Source organism: Bos taurus, chromosome 8, assembly GCF_002263795.3.
Source record: "Bos taurus isolate L1 Dominette 01449 registration number 42190680 breed Hereford chromosome 8, ARS-UCD2.0, whole genome shotgun sequence".
NCBI lineage: Eukaryota > Metazoa > Chordata > Mammalia > Artiodactyla > Bovidae > Bos > Bos taurus.
The window spans coordinates 78,007,279-78,022,975 of NC_037335.1; the positions used below are offsets into that span (position 1 = coordinate 78,007,279).

At 37.2% G+C, this 15,697-nt stretch overlaps 1 protein-coding gene across 6 annotated transcripts in view; it reads left to right on the forward strand.

Annotated features, from left to right (window-relative positions):
- The window catches only part of NTRK2 (neurotrophic receptor tyrosine kinase 2), a 411,482-nt gene that overhangs the window by 53,854 nt on the left and 341,931 nt on the right, over window positions 1–15,697 (forward strand). For all 6 annotated transcript variants that reach the window (XR_003035866.2, NM_001075225.2, XM_010808129.4 and 3 more), the window contains exons 6-7: window positions 13,195–13,331; window positions 13,845–13,977. Coding sequence is in view for 5 of the 6 variants with exons in the window: in NM_001075225.2 (NP_001068693.1) it covers window positions 13,195–13,331; window positions 13,845–13,977 (270 nt within the window). In the remaining variant the exon portion in view is untranslated. The remainder of the gene's footprint in view (window positions 1–13,194; window positions 13,332–13,844; window positions 13,978–15,697) is intronic.

Consider the following 15,697-nt stretch of genomic DNA (forward strand, 5'->3'; position numbering starts at 1 on the left):
CTAGACGGACCTTTGTTGGCAAAGTAATGTCTCTGCTTTTGAACACGCTATCTAGGTTGGTTATAACTTTCCTTCCAAGGAGTAAGCGTCTTTTAATTTCATGGCTGCAGTCACCATCTGCAGTGATTTTGGAGCCCAGAAAAATAAAGTCTGATACTGTTTCTACTGTTTCTCCATCTATTTCCCATGAAGTGGTGGGACCGGATGCCATGATCTTTGTTTTCTGAATGTTGAGCTTTAAGCTGACCTTTTCACTTTCCACTTTCACTTTCATCAAGAGGCTTTTGAGTTCCTGTTCACTTTCTGCCATAAGGGTGGTGTCATCTGCATATCTGAGGTTATTGATATTTCTCCCGGCAATCTTGATTCATTTGTGTTTCTTCCAGTCCAGCGTTTCTCATGATGTACTCTGCATATAAGTTAAATAAACAGGGTGACAATATACAGCCTTGATGAACTCCTTTTTCTATTTGGAACCAGTCTGTTGTTCCATGTCCAGTTCTAACTGTTGCTGACATCCTTAATAGTCCCATGGATTGAAATTAGGTTTGCCTTTGATTTTTTTCATTATGTATAATGGTAATTTCAGTTTTTCACTTTACCAACCTTTGGACTTTTAGTGTAGAGCCTCCTTATGATACATCAACAAAATATTATCTATGTTGTGAAAGGTTGGGTCACAGGTGTCCAGGAAGAGAGGCCTGTTTCCTTGAGGTAAACTGATGTTAATGATTTGTTTTTTGTTTACTTTTGTTTCCACTATAATTTATAGTATGCATATTTCTTTAGCATATATGTATATACTCCTTTTTTTTGTTTTAAACCAGGAAAACAGGTTGATAGTAATTCATATTTGTTAGCGTTCACAGAAGATGAAATGCTATATTAATACTCCACGTATAATTTAGATTGGTAAACAACTTTATTTCCCTAGCATCTTAGCTAGGTTGATTTTTTTTTTTTTCTGAAAAACATTTACAAAGTCTAGTTTACTGCTTTCCTTCCTTTTATTAGAGACTGGTTTTTATCCACTAAAATACAGCAAGCCACACAGTGGACCGTTGCTTTTCTTTATCTTCTTAGAAGGCAAATAAAGCTGTTTTTTCTAAGCTGTCAGCAGCTGTTCAGATTTTTGTTTTTAGAAGTTTTGTGGTTGCTGTCACTGTCATGACAGCTCACACAAGCCTAGAAACACAGCTTCCCATTTGAGCTTGGAAAGTCACTTTGCTAATTTTCTGTCATTTTTGCAACCAGGTGTAAAGCAGCCACTTCTAAATAGGTCAGGCTCATTTTGGCTTCATTCCTGGCAGTGATATATATATGTTTAGGGGACACAAAAATAGGAAGATACGCCAAGAAGATAGAAAGTGAGTGGAGAGAAGACAGAAAGCAGACAAAAATCATAATTTACTTGAATATTTGTATACCCAGGGAGTGATGATCTAATAAGAAATGAACAGAGCTCAGGCTCACTAAAATGAGGTGGAAAAGAACATAATCCAGACCTGCAGATGGATATTGAAATTAAAACCCAAACTTGACCCATCTCATTTATTGCAAAGTTGAGTTGATATTTCAAAAAGTTTAGAAGTTAGTTTTCCTCAATTATTAGGAATTGAGAATGCACATACTTTGAATTAGTGATCTAGTCAATATCATCAACTTTTAAGAAGTGTGCACCAGTATATGAAGCAATGTCGATGGCTGTTGACCTGGATGTGGCTGGAAAGGATATACCAGCCAGCAGACCTCAGCAGAAAATCATCAGCTCTTCAGTGAAAAGGCTGACTCTCTTCAGATCTGTGCTTCCCAAGCTGCTTTAATGTGCACGTGAATCACCAGCAGTTCTTGTTTTTAAAAAAAAATGCTTCTTGGGACTTCCCTGGTGGTCCAGGGGTGAGGACTCCATGCTTCCATTGCAGGGGGGCATGGGTCCAATCCCTGGTCAGGAAACTTAAATCCTGCCTGCCATGCAATGCAGCTCCCCCGCGAAACTTGCTTCCTTTCCAACAGGTATGAGTTGGGATCTGAGAGTCTACATTATAACAAACACCTTGTTCCATACACTATACTTTGAGTAGCAAGGGTTTAGACATGGGTCTTGGATTTTTGCTTGTACAACTATTTATTCTTTTTTTTTTTTCAATAATAGAACTATTTTATTAAACATATGAAGGTACTGATTTTGTACAACACACATTTCTTTCCTCTGCCCCAGGAAGCCAGCACTCTAGAACCCCATGTTTATAAAAACACACTTTGGCAGCTACTATGACAAGGTGAAAAAAGTGCAATTCTGAAAGTGACAACACATAACCAAAGTGGGGAACAGAAAAGGCAAAGCTGAGTGGGCCCAGGGCTGCTCATCTTCTCTCAAGAGGAAACAATTTAAGAATAGAAACTCTTGAGCATTATTTAAGCAGTACTGCCCAACTCTCTTGGTAGCATCTCTGTTTCAATTCCATTTATCTTGATGTTGTAACTAACTAATCTGTTACTTCTTTAAGAAATTCTGCCCTGGTTTATATCCTTTTCAGTGACCCATATCCCTTTGAGCTTTAAAAACACAGAAGTCGCTCAGTCGTGTCTGACTCTTTGCGACCCCATGGATTGTAGCCCACCAGGCTCCTCGGTCCATGGGATTTTCCAGGCATGAATACTGGAGTGGGTTGCCGTTTCCTTCTCCGAACTAGCTTGAGTATCATCTAGCCCACCAAAGTTTCCCCACCCTACATTCTGTGCAACATCTAAGTTCTTGAGATGCTCTGTGTATGAAAAAAAAAAATCAAGATTAAAGAAGTAAAAAACTATAGAAAATTCTATAACTCTGATGTTCACTATGCACATTAGTATATTAAAAGCTAAGAAATCCTACTCTAAAAGAACCGTTTAACTTCCATTGATCTTATAGTTTCCATGATTGTTTGAGTACATTTCATTTCTTTGTGATATCATGCTATGGCTTTGTTATTTTTATTTGAAGAAATTTGACAAAATGTAAGATATGCACATGTTTAAATTCAGATGTACCAATTAAAGCTAAATATTCATATTAATGTTGGTAATAACAGTAATCTTGCTTGCTTGCTTAGTCGCTTAGTCCTGTCTGACTCTGTGACTCTTCGGATTATAGCCCAGGCTCCTCTGTTCATCAGATTTTTCTGGAAAATACTGGAGTGGATTGCCGTTTTCTCCTCCCGGGGATCTTCCCGACCCAGGAATCAAACCCACATCTATGTTTTCCACATTACAGACAGGTTTCTTATCCACTGAGCCTTTGGGGAAGCCCAATAAGAGTAAATCAGTTCAGTTCAGCCGCTCAGTTGTGTCTGACTCTGTGACCCCATGGACTGCAGCACGCCAGGCCTCCCTGTCCATCATCAGCTCCTGGAGTTTACCCAAACTCATGCCCATTGAGTCAGTGATACCATCCAACCATCCCATTCTGTGTCATCCCCTTCTCCTCCTGCCTTCAATCTTTCCCAGAATCAGGGCCTTTTCAAATGAGTCAATTCTTTGCATCAGGTGGCCAAAGTATTGGAGTTTCAGCTTCAATATCAGTCTTTCCAGTGAATATTCAGGACTGATTTCCTTTAGGATGGACTGGTTGGATCTCTTTGCAGTCCAAGGGACTCTCATGAGTCTTCTCCAACACCACAGTTCAAAAACATCAATTCTTTGGTGCTCAGCTTTCTTTATAGTCCAACTCTCACATCCATACATGACTACTGAAAAAACATACCTTTGACTAGATGGACCTTTGTTGGCAAAGTAATGTCTCTACTTTTTGATAAGATGTCTAGGTTTGTCGTAACTTTCCTTCCAAGGAGCAAGCATCTTTTAATTTCATGGCTTCAGTCACCATCTGCAGTGATTTTGGAGCCCAAAAAGGTAAAGTCTCTCACTGTTTCCATTATTTCCACATCTATTTGCTTTGATGTGATGGGACCAGATGCCATGATCTGAGTTTTCTGAATGCTGAGTTTTAAGCCAACTCTTTGACTTTCCTCTTTCACTTTCATCAAGAGACTCTTTTGTTCTTCTTCACTTTCTGCCATAAGGGTGGTGTCATCTGCATATCTGAGTTTATTGATATTTCTCTTGGCAATCTTAATTCCAGCTTGTGCTTCATCCTGTCCAGCATTTCTCATGATGTACTCTGCATATAAGTTAAATAAGCAGGGTGACAGTATACAGCCTTGATGTACTCCTTTCCTTATTTGGAACCATTCTGTTGTTCCACATCCAGTTCTAACTGTTGCTTCTTGACCTGCATACAGATTTCTCAGGAGATAGGTCAGGTGGTCTAGTATTCCCGTCTCTTTCAGAATTTTCCAGTTCGTTGTGATCCACACAGTCAGCGGCTTTGGCATAGTCAATAAAGCAGAAACAGATGTTTTTCTGGAACTCTCTTGCTTTTTCAATGATCCAACAGATGTTGGCAATTTGATCTCTGGTTCCTCTGCCTTTTTTAAATCCAGCTTGAACATCTGGAAGTTCATGGTTCACATACTGTTGAAGCCTGGCTTGGAGAATTTTGAGTAATGTTTTGCCAGTGTGTGAGAAGAGTGCAATTGTGTGGTAGTTTGAGCATGCTTTGGCATTGCCTTTCTTTGGGATTGGAATGAAAATTGACCTTTTCCAGTCCTGTGACCACTGCTGAGTTTCCCAAATTTGTTGGCATATTGAGTGCAGCACTTTCACAGCATCATCTTTCAGGATTTGAAATAGCTCAACTGGAATTCCATCACCTCCACTAGCTTTGTTCATAGTGATGCTTCCTAAGGCCCACTTGACTTCACATTCCAGGATGTCTGGCTGTAGGTGAGTGATCACACTATCGTGATTATCTGGGTAGTGAAGATCTTTTTTGTATAGTTTTTCTGTGTATTCTTGCCACCTCTCCAGTAATAACAGTAATAGCTAATACTTATTAAGGGCTTTATATGCACTAGACATTATCTGGAATATTTTCCATAGTATCTTATTAGCCATCCTAAAAGCTCTAGAAAGTAGATGTCTTCAGTATCCCTATTTCTACATGAAGAACTGAAAGCTTACCAAGTATTATAAATAAACAGCTAATGAGTGAGTTTGATTTTAACTGACATCTGTTTGTCAGGGCCTTAACCAATACATTGATGAGCTGCCTCCTTTACTGGGCTCTTCTAGGCCTCAGAGGTGTCTCTTATGTCCAGGCAGCTGGTCATCTCTTATCTCTAGTGAGGTTTCTCAGAGTGTAAAGATCCTGAAACTTAAATCAGGATCCCATTACCGTAGTGCTGGAGGCTCTTGGAGGCATTGCTGAGCTTTGCTCTGTACTTGTGCTGATTTCAAATCTTATTAAGCCAGGAAGTAGTGCCTGGCAAATGGTTTATCCTGCCTTGGCTATTCATGCTTCCCAATTCATTTTTATTGTGCTAATTAAACCTCAAGTGATATTTCAAGTACAGATTGTTTTTTCCATTATTGAGTCTTTGGCCAGCATATTAATGCTGTAGAATTAACGTGAGTCAGATGCTTACTCATTTGTGGAAGACTTTACATTTAAAAGATCTAGACTTGGCCAATTTTTCACAGATTCCTTTGGAAACTGCTATGACAGGGTGATACAATTTCTCTGTAAATAAAGGAGATTCACTCTTCCCTCATAAATAGATGCATAAGTATTTTTTAAATGAACCAAATTTCCAGATTATGGATATGTATTGGTATTTATAGTCTGTGCTAAAATGGATATATGCAGTCTGGGAAGATAGTGTGTTATATGGTGAACACCTTCATCTTTGAGTTCAAATCCCGGGTACTTAGGCAACTTTGGAAGAGGTATTTGACTTTTCCAAAACTCACATTCTTTATTAGTTGAATGAGAACAAATACTTCAAGTTTGGTTGTAAGAATTAAATTAACAAAAATATAAAGTACTAGATAAGACTTCCTAGTACAGTGAATGCACAATAAACATTACAGCTAGTACTGTAATTAAGCAAACATTTTTAGAACTGTTAATCATGTAAATTTAGGCTTGAAGGAAAAAAAAAAAACATGGTAGATTTTACAGGGGAAATTAAGATTATGGCATAGCATTCTCTGCTGAGAATCTCTATTTTAACCTCTTTTGTGCTTGAAATTTCCACACTGTTAGATACATTTGTAAAATGTAGGAGATTCACACCACTGTTTTATGTTTGAGGTTCCAGGAAAGGTGTCTGTTGATGGAGCCAGCTAGTGAGGAGCTCAGACCTCAAGAACAAGCACCACGGCAAGCCCTGGCTCTGTGGTTTTTCCAGACTCAGCAGATTAATCTATAAATACAAGAAAATGTGAGAGAAGTCAACAAACATTTGTGGTTTTGCAGTTGCAAACTGGGAAGTAGATGGATAAGTAGTGACTGACTGAGGCTGAAAATACTGGTTACCAAGTTAGCAATGGGGAAAGTCAAGAGGAGAGCTTAGTTTATATTGCAGAACTTCTACCAGGCTCAGGAAGTGAGAGTTCAGTGTACAGGAGAGTGGTTGAAAGATTTTTGCCCCGTACATCCCAGGTGTATATGAACTAGAAGTTTATTTTCTAAAGAGGATAAAACAAAGATCATGAGGAACTCCAAGTAGAGTTGAGGCTGTGAGAGTCATAGAATGATGGGTTTACATACAACTGTTTGCTTTATACCACTTTGCTCTTCTGAAAGAAATCTGAAGAGGATTTTTGCTTGTACAAAACAAGGTGAGGAGCAAAAATGGCATTCAGCATTTGTTTTGCATGGAGCTGTTAAGAGGCAGGGGGCACCCTGAGCAGTGGGAGTGGCACCACCAAGCTCCTTCCTGGGAACTACACTCAGCATCTCATCAAGCCACCATAGTTTTGAGCTGTGTCTGTGAGAATCTATGCTTTATCTTGATTTATTCTGTGCATTTGTTAGCAGGTGTGCTAAGGTTACTGCTGCTTTGCTTTATGTCATTTCGGCTTTCAAAAGGTTTCATAGGAAAGTTCTGTTTTTAAATAGCCAGTCCTTAGTCGCTCAGTCATGTCCGGCTCTTTGCGAACCCAGGTTCCTCTGTCCATGCGGATTCTCCAGGCAATGTACTGGAGTATGTTACCATCTCCTCCTCCAGAGGATCTTCCCAACCCAGGGATGGAATACAGGTCTCCCGCATTTTGGGCAGATTATTTACTGTCTGAGCCACCAGGGAAGCCCAAGAATACTGGAGTTTTGGATAGCCTATCCGTTCTCCAGGGGATCTTCCCACCCCAGGAATCAAACTGGGATCTCCTTCATTGCAGGTGGATTCTTTACCCGTAGAACTACCAGGGAAGCCAGAGAAACCTGTATTTCTAGTTTTCTTCCCCTTCTGAACAGGACACTGGAAGAGAATTATCTGCATAATCTGACCTATAATACCATCCAGAGAAGGATTTAAGGATACTGACACCAGGTGGTATCCATTAAAGAGGCCGATAATAGTGAAACTCTGCAATGATACTGGCAGTTAATAATATGTAATGATTCTAGTGCCCCATTCTTAAAGATTAAAGAACAGCCAAAGACCACAAACTGTTTGAGAAAAGCTTATATTAAAGACAAATACAAAACATCCAAAGAAAGAAAAAGTTGCAAGAAACAAAGTTGATTTAGACAGAAGAAAAATTGATAAGAAATTATCATTAATGTCTCATAGATATTAGGGATTAGAAGAGATCTTGCTTCCATGAAATAAACACAAGAGTGTTAATAATAGCAGACCATTCAGGAACAACAACAAGCCTTGGAAACTAAAAGTATGACAGAAATGAAAATATCAAAAGAAAGCTTGCAAGGTAAATCTGAGGAAATTTCCCCATAAATAGAGCAGATAAAAAAAGACAGGATACAGGAAAGAAAGGTTTAAAACAGATGGGTTACCCAGTAAGTCTAACCACTAAATGCAAATCTAAGTGGTGAGAAGGCATTACATCATAGTTGAATTGACATAGTTTTTTTCCCTTTCTTAGTGATTCTTATCACAGTACTGCATCCTATAGTTAATGCAATCTTAAATTTGATAAAATATAACTATTACAGTGTTTCAGCTATCAGTAAGGTTTATAAACATAGTAAACTTCATGTTTACATTCAGACAACAAAACTTCATAGCATATGGTAAGATATGAACACAGAGTGATGTGAATGTAGTACGGGCATGTAGGAGAGCTGCCTTTCTGTATGAACATGAGCCGAGTTCTCATCTTCCATGGTGAGAGGCCAGTAGATTATGTTAAAACAGAAAAACCAGGAAGCAGCAATATAAGCACAGTATTTAGTGATACAGAGATCAATACCCAAAAGGAAGTTAAAAGAGATGAAATGAGTGCTTCTGGGGAGCAGGAAATAGTGCCACATGGGTACTATTTTTCACATGGTAGTTTGAATATTTTCTTTTTCCCCCCTGTGTGTGTAGTTGTTATGTTTTCCCTCAGTTTTATTAAGATATGATTGACAGACAGCACTGTATAAGTTTAAGGTGTACAGCACAATTTGATTTAAATACATCATGAAATGATTTTAACAGTAAGTTTAGTGAAAATCCATTATCTCATATAGATACAAAATTGAAGAAATGGAAACAGTTTTTCCTTGTGTTGTAAATTATATCTCTAGTAGTTACTTGTAACTGCAAATCTGTACCGTTTGACTACTTTATTCAATCTCCCCTCCTTCCACCTACCCCCAGCACCTAGTAACCACAAATCTGATCTTTTTTTCTATAAGTTTGCTTTTTTGGTGTGTTTTTCAGGTATAAATAGCCTACAATACTCTATTAAGTTTCAGATACACAGCATAGTGATTCAATATTCTATACATTTCAAATGATCACCATGCTCAGCCTTAGTTATAATATGTTACCATACAAAGATATTACATAATTATTGACTATATTGCCTACACTGTCCTTTTTGTACATTTCACACCTGTTGGTACTTTGCAACTGGAAATTTATACCTCTTAATTTCCCTCACCTATTTCTTTCCTCTCCTACCCCACTCTCCGCTGGCCACTATCTGATTGTTTCCTATATCCTATTTTATGTTTGTTTAATTTGCTTTGGTTTTTAGATTCCACCTATAAGTGACATTGTACAGTATTTGTGTTTCTATGTCTGATTTATTTCACTTAGCATAATACTAAGTCCATCCATGTTGTCACAAATGGCAAGATTTCATTCTTTATAGGGGTAGCATTCCATTGTATTTGTATAGCACATCTTAATCTTCATCCACTGATGAACACTTAGGTTGGCTATTGTAAAAACAATGCTGAAATGGACATAAGAGTGCAGACATGTTTTATGATTAGTGTTTTTGTTTTCTTTGGATTAATTACCCAGAAGTGAAATTGCTGGATTATATGATAGCTCCATTTTTTAAAAATTTCAAGGAATCTCCACACAGTTTTCTATGATGGCTGCACCAATTTGAATTTCCACCAATAGTGCATGAGAATTCCCTTTTCTCCATTCTTTGCCAACATCTGTCATTTGTTGTCTTTTTGGTAGTAGCTGTTCTGAATAATGTGAGGTGTTATCTCATTGTGGTTTTGATTTATACCCTGTTGATTAGTGATGTTGAACCACTTTTCATGTGCCCGTTGGACATCTGTAGTTCTTTGGAAAAACGTCTATTTAGATCCTCTGCCCATTTTTTAAATGGTTCTTTTTTATGTTGAGTTACATGAGTTCTTTGTATACTTTAGATATTAATCCTTTATCAGATATATAGTTTGCAAATATTTATCTGTTCAAAGGGAAACTTTTCATTTTGTTGATAGTTTCCTTTGCTTTGAAAAATCTTTTTTACTTTGTTGTAGTTAAATTTGAGCTTTTCTGGTGGCTCAGTGGTAAAGAATCCACCTTCCAATGCAGAAGACATGCGTTTGATCCCTGGGTCGAGAAGATCCCCTGGAGAAGGAACTGGCAACCCACTCCAGTATTCTTGCCTGGGAAATCTCATAGAGTGAGGATCCTGGCAGGCTACAGCCCATGGGGTTGCTGAGAATCAGGCATGACTTACCAACTAAATAGCAACAACAGCAAAGTTACATTTATTTTTCTTTTTCCCCCTTTATTTAAAAAAAAATTTCTAAGACCAGTATCAAAGAGTATATACTGCCTGTGTTTTCTTCTGGAGGTTTATGGTTTTAGGTCCTACATTTAAATCTTTAATTCATTTTGAATTTCTTTTTGTTCATGGTATAAGTAAGTAGTTTAGCTTTGATTCTTTTGACTGTAGCTGTTCAGTTTTCCTCATACCATTTTTTGAAGAGGCTATCTTTACTGCATTATATATTCTTGCTTCCTTTGTAGAATAGTAACTGTTCATGTAAGTACAAATTCATTTCCAGGTTCTCTCTTCAGTTTCATTGATCAATGTGTCTGTTTTTGTGCCAGTATCATACTCTTTGGGCTTCCCTGGTGGCTCAGATGGTAAAGAATCTGCCTGCTACACAGGAGACCCAGGTTTGATCCCTGAGTTGGGAAGATCCCCTGGAGAAGAGAATGGCAACCACTCTAATATTCTTGCCTGGAGAATTCCATGAACAGAGAAGCCTGGTGGGCTATACAGTCCATGGGGTCACAAAGAGACACGAATGAGTGATAAACAGACATCATACTCTTGATTGTTGTAACTTTATCATATAGTTTGAAATCAGGGAGCATGATACTTCCAGCTTTGTTCTTTTTTCTCAAGATAGTTTTAGCTATTTGGGGTCCTTTGTGTTTCCATACAAGTTTTGTGAAAATTGCCATTTGTATTTTGATAGTAATTGCACTGAATCTATAAATTACCTTGGGTAGTATGGTCATTTTAACAATATTAATTCTTCAAATCCATGAGCACCATATATCTTTCCACCTGTTTGTGTTGTTTTTAATTTCTTTCATCAGTGTCTTAAAGTTTTCCAGGTACAGGTATTTCACCTTCTTAGATTTATTTTTAGGTATTTTGTTCTTTTTGATGCAATTGTAAATGGATTTTTTTTCCTAGTTTCTTCTTCAGATAGTTTATTGTTAATGTCTGGAAATGCAATAGATTTCTGTATATTAATTTTGTATCCTGCAACTTTACTAAATTAATTGATGAGTTCTAGTATTATTTTGGTGGTGTCTTTAGGATTTTCTATGTATAATATCATGTTGTCTTCAAACAGTGACAGTTTTACTTTTCCTTTTCAATTTAGATATCTTTAATTTATGTATTTTTGTCTGATTCCTGTGGCTAGGACTTCCAATTCTATGTAGAATAAAAGTGGCAAAAGTGGGCATCACTGTCTTATTCCTGATCTGAGAGAGAGTTTGAATATTTTTTTTAAACACTTTTTGTAGAATTATAGACTTTTCAAACTATGTGGCTATGTATTTTTTTTTTAAAGAAATGCATATCTGGAAAAAGTCACCTGGATCATACCACCAGCTTCAAGATTTTTAAAAAAATAAACCCATTCCTTATATTAATATCTTGCCATGACAAGCCTCTTACATTGGGAAGCTTAATTGTCATGAAAGTTGTCACCAAATTCTAGAGCTGGAAAAATCCTAGCTAGATCTTCTGATTGAACAGTGTATTTAATACAGAATGAATCACATTGAGAGAGGAGAAATGATTCACCTGATGGCACATAGTATGGGCCAGGTTTAGGGTCTAGGGCTTCTGACTCCTGACCCAGTGTTCATTCCAGTCAACTGCACTGACTCTTGATCACTTGTATATGTTTCATTGCTCGATATAAATTCAGTATATTAGGGGACTGTTTGGAACCTTGTGAAAGATACAACACTGCTCTCTATTAAAGGCTGACAAGAAGGAAGGGTTCTGAAGATGTCACACCAGCCACTGAAAGCCAGATCTTGTTGGAAAGTCCTCTACCAATTGTGGGAATACCATGAGACATATACTATGTAAATCTTGCTGTAGTCTGGTTTCAGGAATAAATACTAATAGTGTTGTCAGTAAGGACTGTGTCTTAAGAGAAGGATTTGTGCATAATATTGTGAAGGTGGCAGGTCAGAAACCCTTAGGTGGGCAGGCTAATTGAAATTTCATGGCTGTTGAAGATGAATTGCCTTTTCTGACCTGTGGGTCCTCCCGAGTTTAATGATGTGTTATAGTTCCATGGGACAGAGCTGTTGGGATGAATGCAGTCCTAAGGTGAGTTTCTGATACCAAGCGAGGGGCCTGCTTGACTGTCAACACCTGACGTATTCTGAGACCCACCTTCATGTTAAAAATACTATGAATAAGAGCAGTATAAACACCCAAATGGTATAATAGTTTAATGAAGTGATACCATTAATAAGAAAAGCTGACTTAGGAAATATAAAAGTACAAAAATGAAGCTGTCTTGAAATATTAAAGAATGTCTATAAGCATCAGAATTTCATCTGGTAACAAATACTTTCTCAGGGTTTTTCCAAAAAAGAGCTTTTCACTGGGATAATGATCTATACAATTTTTTTCATCATGTCATAAATAAGGTGACCAAGTATACCTGTAATATTTAACTATGATTTATATAGCTTTGAAACATTCTAATGCTGTATGGTTCAAATTTATTAATTATCTTTGAAAAATGCTTTGAAACCAACTTCCATAATTGGACTGTTTCAAAATCTTGGTCTGCTTTTTAAACTTATATTTCAAGATCATAGTTTATCTCTTTAAAAATCTAGTTCTGGTAGTGGGTTAGATTTGTGAGTTATTTAATGGAAAAAAATGGGTTTATGCAAAAATTGTAGATGCCTCCCACCCTTTTGTCCTTGACTGTAAAAAAATGAAAGAGAGAAAACTGAGGGAAAAATAAGATGTTCTACAAATACAATGACTGTGTGCAAACAACTGGATTGATAACTGTAAAACAGAACAAGAACCAGAAGATGTAGTTCTACAAACTAGTGGGTTTTTTTAAAAATAAAAGATTATTCTGCAATGGTGTTTTTGAGACACATGCAAAATTTGTTTTCAAATCTCTTTGCACATCTTTTGGCTCTCATCAAATCTGTAAAGCTTATCAATTTGGCATTTTTTCGGATCAACATAAGTCAGTCTCAGAAAGCAAATAATGATTGATTTTTAAAGCAGAGAGAGTTTTCAACTTGTTGCTGTTACTTTGATAATGCACCTAACTATGTGTGTATGTCTTCCTTTACTTTCCTTGCTCCACAGGTTTGCCATCAGCAAATTTGGCCGCACCTAACCTCACCGTGGAGGAGGGAAAGTCTATCACATTATCTTGTACTGTTGCAGGTGACCCAGTTCCGAATTTGTACTGGGATGTCGGTAATCTGGTTTCCAAGCATATGGTGAGTCTTGTGTGTGTATGTTTGTAGAGATGAGAATATCTCAGAACTTGAGATTGTATTAACCTAGTGATGATCATTTAATATTTTATAGGGCCACAGAGAGAGGTTTACAATGAGTTCTGTTGTGTATTTACTTTCTGTCTATTCTTACTAAACAAAGACTAAGGCAGATTGTATTTTAGTTACGTATACTTCATAGATTGGAAGTCTGTAGGTCTCTAGTAAGCTTTTTGTGTCATCATGAGCAAGGTGAGTGACTCTCACTGTGGTTTTTTCCCTTCGAGGAAGGTAAGTAGGAATTCAAGGATTAAATCAGCTTCACACGTTTATAATTAAAATCTGGAGATAAGAGAATAACGTCTGAGTTGCCCCTTTTATTGAGCTTGATTAGACTGGAATTTTTTTTCTAATGTTACAGATGATTTTCTCTAGTTAGGGGAAGAAATGCCAAATCTTCTCACTATTGGGTTCAGTTCTAATCAAGATTATTTTTGTCTGTTAATTCATTTGTAGAATGAAACAAGCCACACACAGGGCTCCTTAAGGATAACTAACATTTCATCTGATGACAGTGGAAAGCAAATCTCTTGTGTGGCAGAAAATCTTGTAGGAGAAGATCAAGATTCTGTCAACCTCACTGTACATTGTACGTAATCAGATCAACGTGTGTTTTTAATAGAAAAGATCGTGGACACACCCGCATTTGTGGTTGGGGACCTCTGCTGCTTTGTGCGTTAAAAAAGTATATGCAGTGTTTTCTGCGTCCTTAATTAACAAATGCTACCAGCTCCTTCCATCCTTCTATTTCTGCTAATCTCTCTTGTTCATGTGTTGTCTTTAAGCTTCTTTTTCGATCTTAAACTTATCCTTTTGTGCCTTATCTTGTCTTTTCTTGATAGAACATATTTTGAGCTGGTTATCTTCCTTTTGTTAATAACTTGTAGTTTAAATTTTGATAAACTAGTTTCTAAATTTTGTTCTCTCTAAAAGCAATATGAACCTTTAAAGTTGTGATACCTAAAGTATTGGGCTGGCTGTTCATATTCAATATATTGTTGATACAAAAAATAAACCTCATTAGTTTGACATCAAGCTTCTGTGGGAAGTGGAAGGAATACTACTAAAATGGCTGAAAATTATTATTACCTGCAAAAAACTTCTATTATTATAATTGCTTTAAGTTTCTGTCTTCTGAAGATAAAGGATATTAATGTTTCTTTAGTATATGTACATTGTTTTCCAGTATTGTAAACAATGCAATGTATATCTTAATATTCCAGATTGTTTCATTCAATGTGAATGATGTACATATTCAGTAAAAAAATACATACTCTTCACATCATTGCAAATTCTGAGCTGCCATGGTATAAATTAATGAGGTTTTACTCTGAATTAGGATTTGGCTGAGAAAAACACGAGTGTGCACAAGTATGAATGTGCATTACACACACGTGGACACAGGTGTTGGTACACTGATTAGCATTCACTCATAACACACATTCCTTATGTGACTGTTGGAGTGAATGATTGAAATCACCAACCTTTTGCCGGTGTCAATACTACCCCGATGCCCAGAAGGTCTGGGACTGATAATTTCTCATGATTCTGACCAATCTTGAAGTCAGTGTCATCCCCAAACATGTACAACCAAGCTTCCAACTTTATGTCCTTAAATCAACACCTCACAAAAAGCACATTGGAGTGTGGTGGCAGGAAGAAGTGGGGCCTGGGCATATGGGGACCTGGGCTGGTGGGAGGAAGGTAAGTATTGTCCCTCCCCTATTGTGATCCTTGTGTTTGTCACACAGACCTACAAATAAGGGCACTCCAATTCAAATGTTTTTCAGTTTAGGTTAATATCTATGTAGACTCCCTGGTCTGGAGAGCTGGTCTAGTCTATCAAGGTTTAGATAATGAGAAATAAGTGATAGGGAATATTAACAACTGAGAGATCCTTTGCAGTGACCCATTCAGATGTCTTTGTTGCCAGGCTATGATTTCCCCACTTTGTGTGATGAACATGTACAACCAGGAAGTGATGCATGAAGGGAAGGGCATTAGGAGTTCTGGATGCCTGGTCCAGATTTTCCTCACTTAGTAACCTTGGCCAAGTCACTTAACCTCATAGCACTTGGGTTTTTTCATCTGAAAAAATGATACTATTAGGTCTCAAAGGTCTTTTCCTGTCCTCAGTTTTATACTTACCAAAGTCAGACCACATGAAAATGGACCACATGAATCCCACTTAAGAGGGATTTTAAGTGTCTTCACTTAGGATAAGTACTCTGTTTAAAGATGCTACCTGATAATGTTTGTTTCCCTTAAGAATAAAGTGCTTTATATTTAATTTAAAAATAATCTCTAGT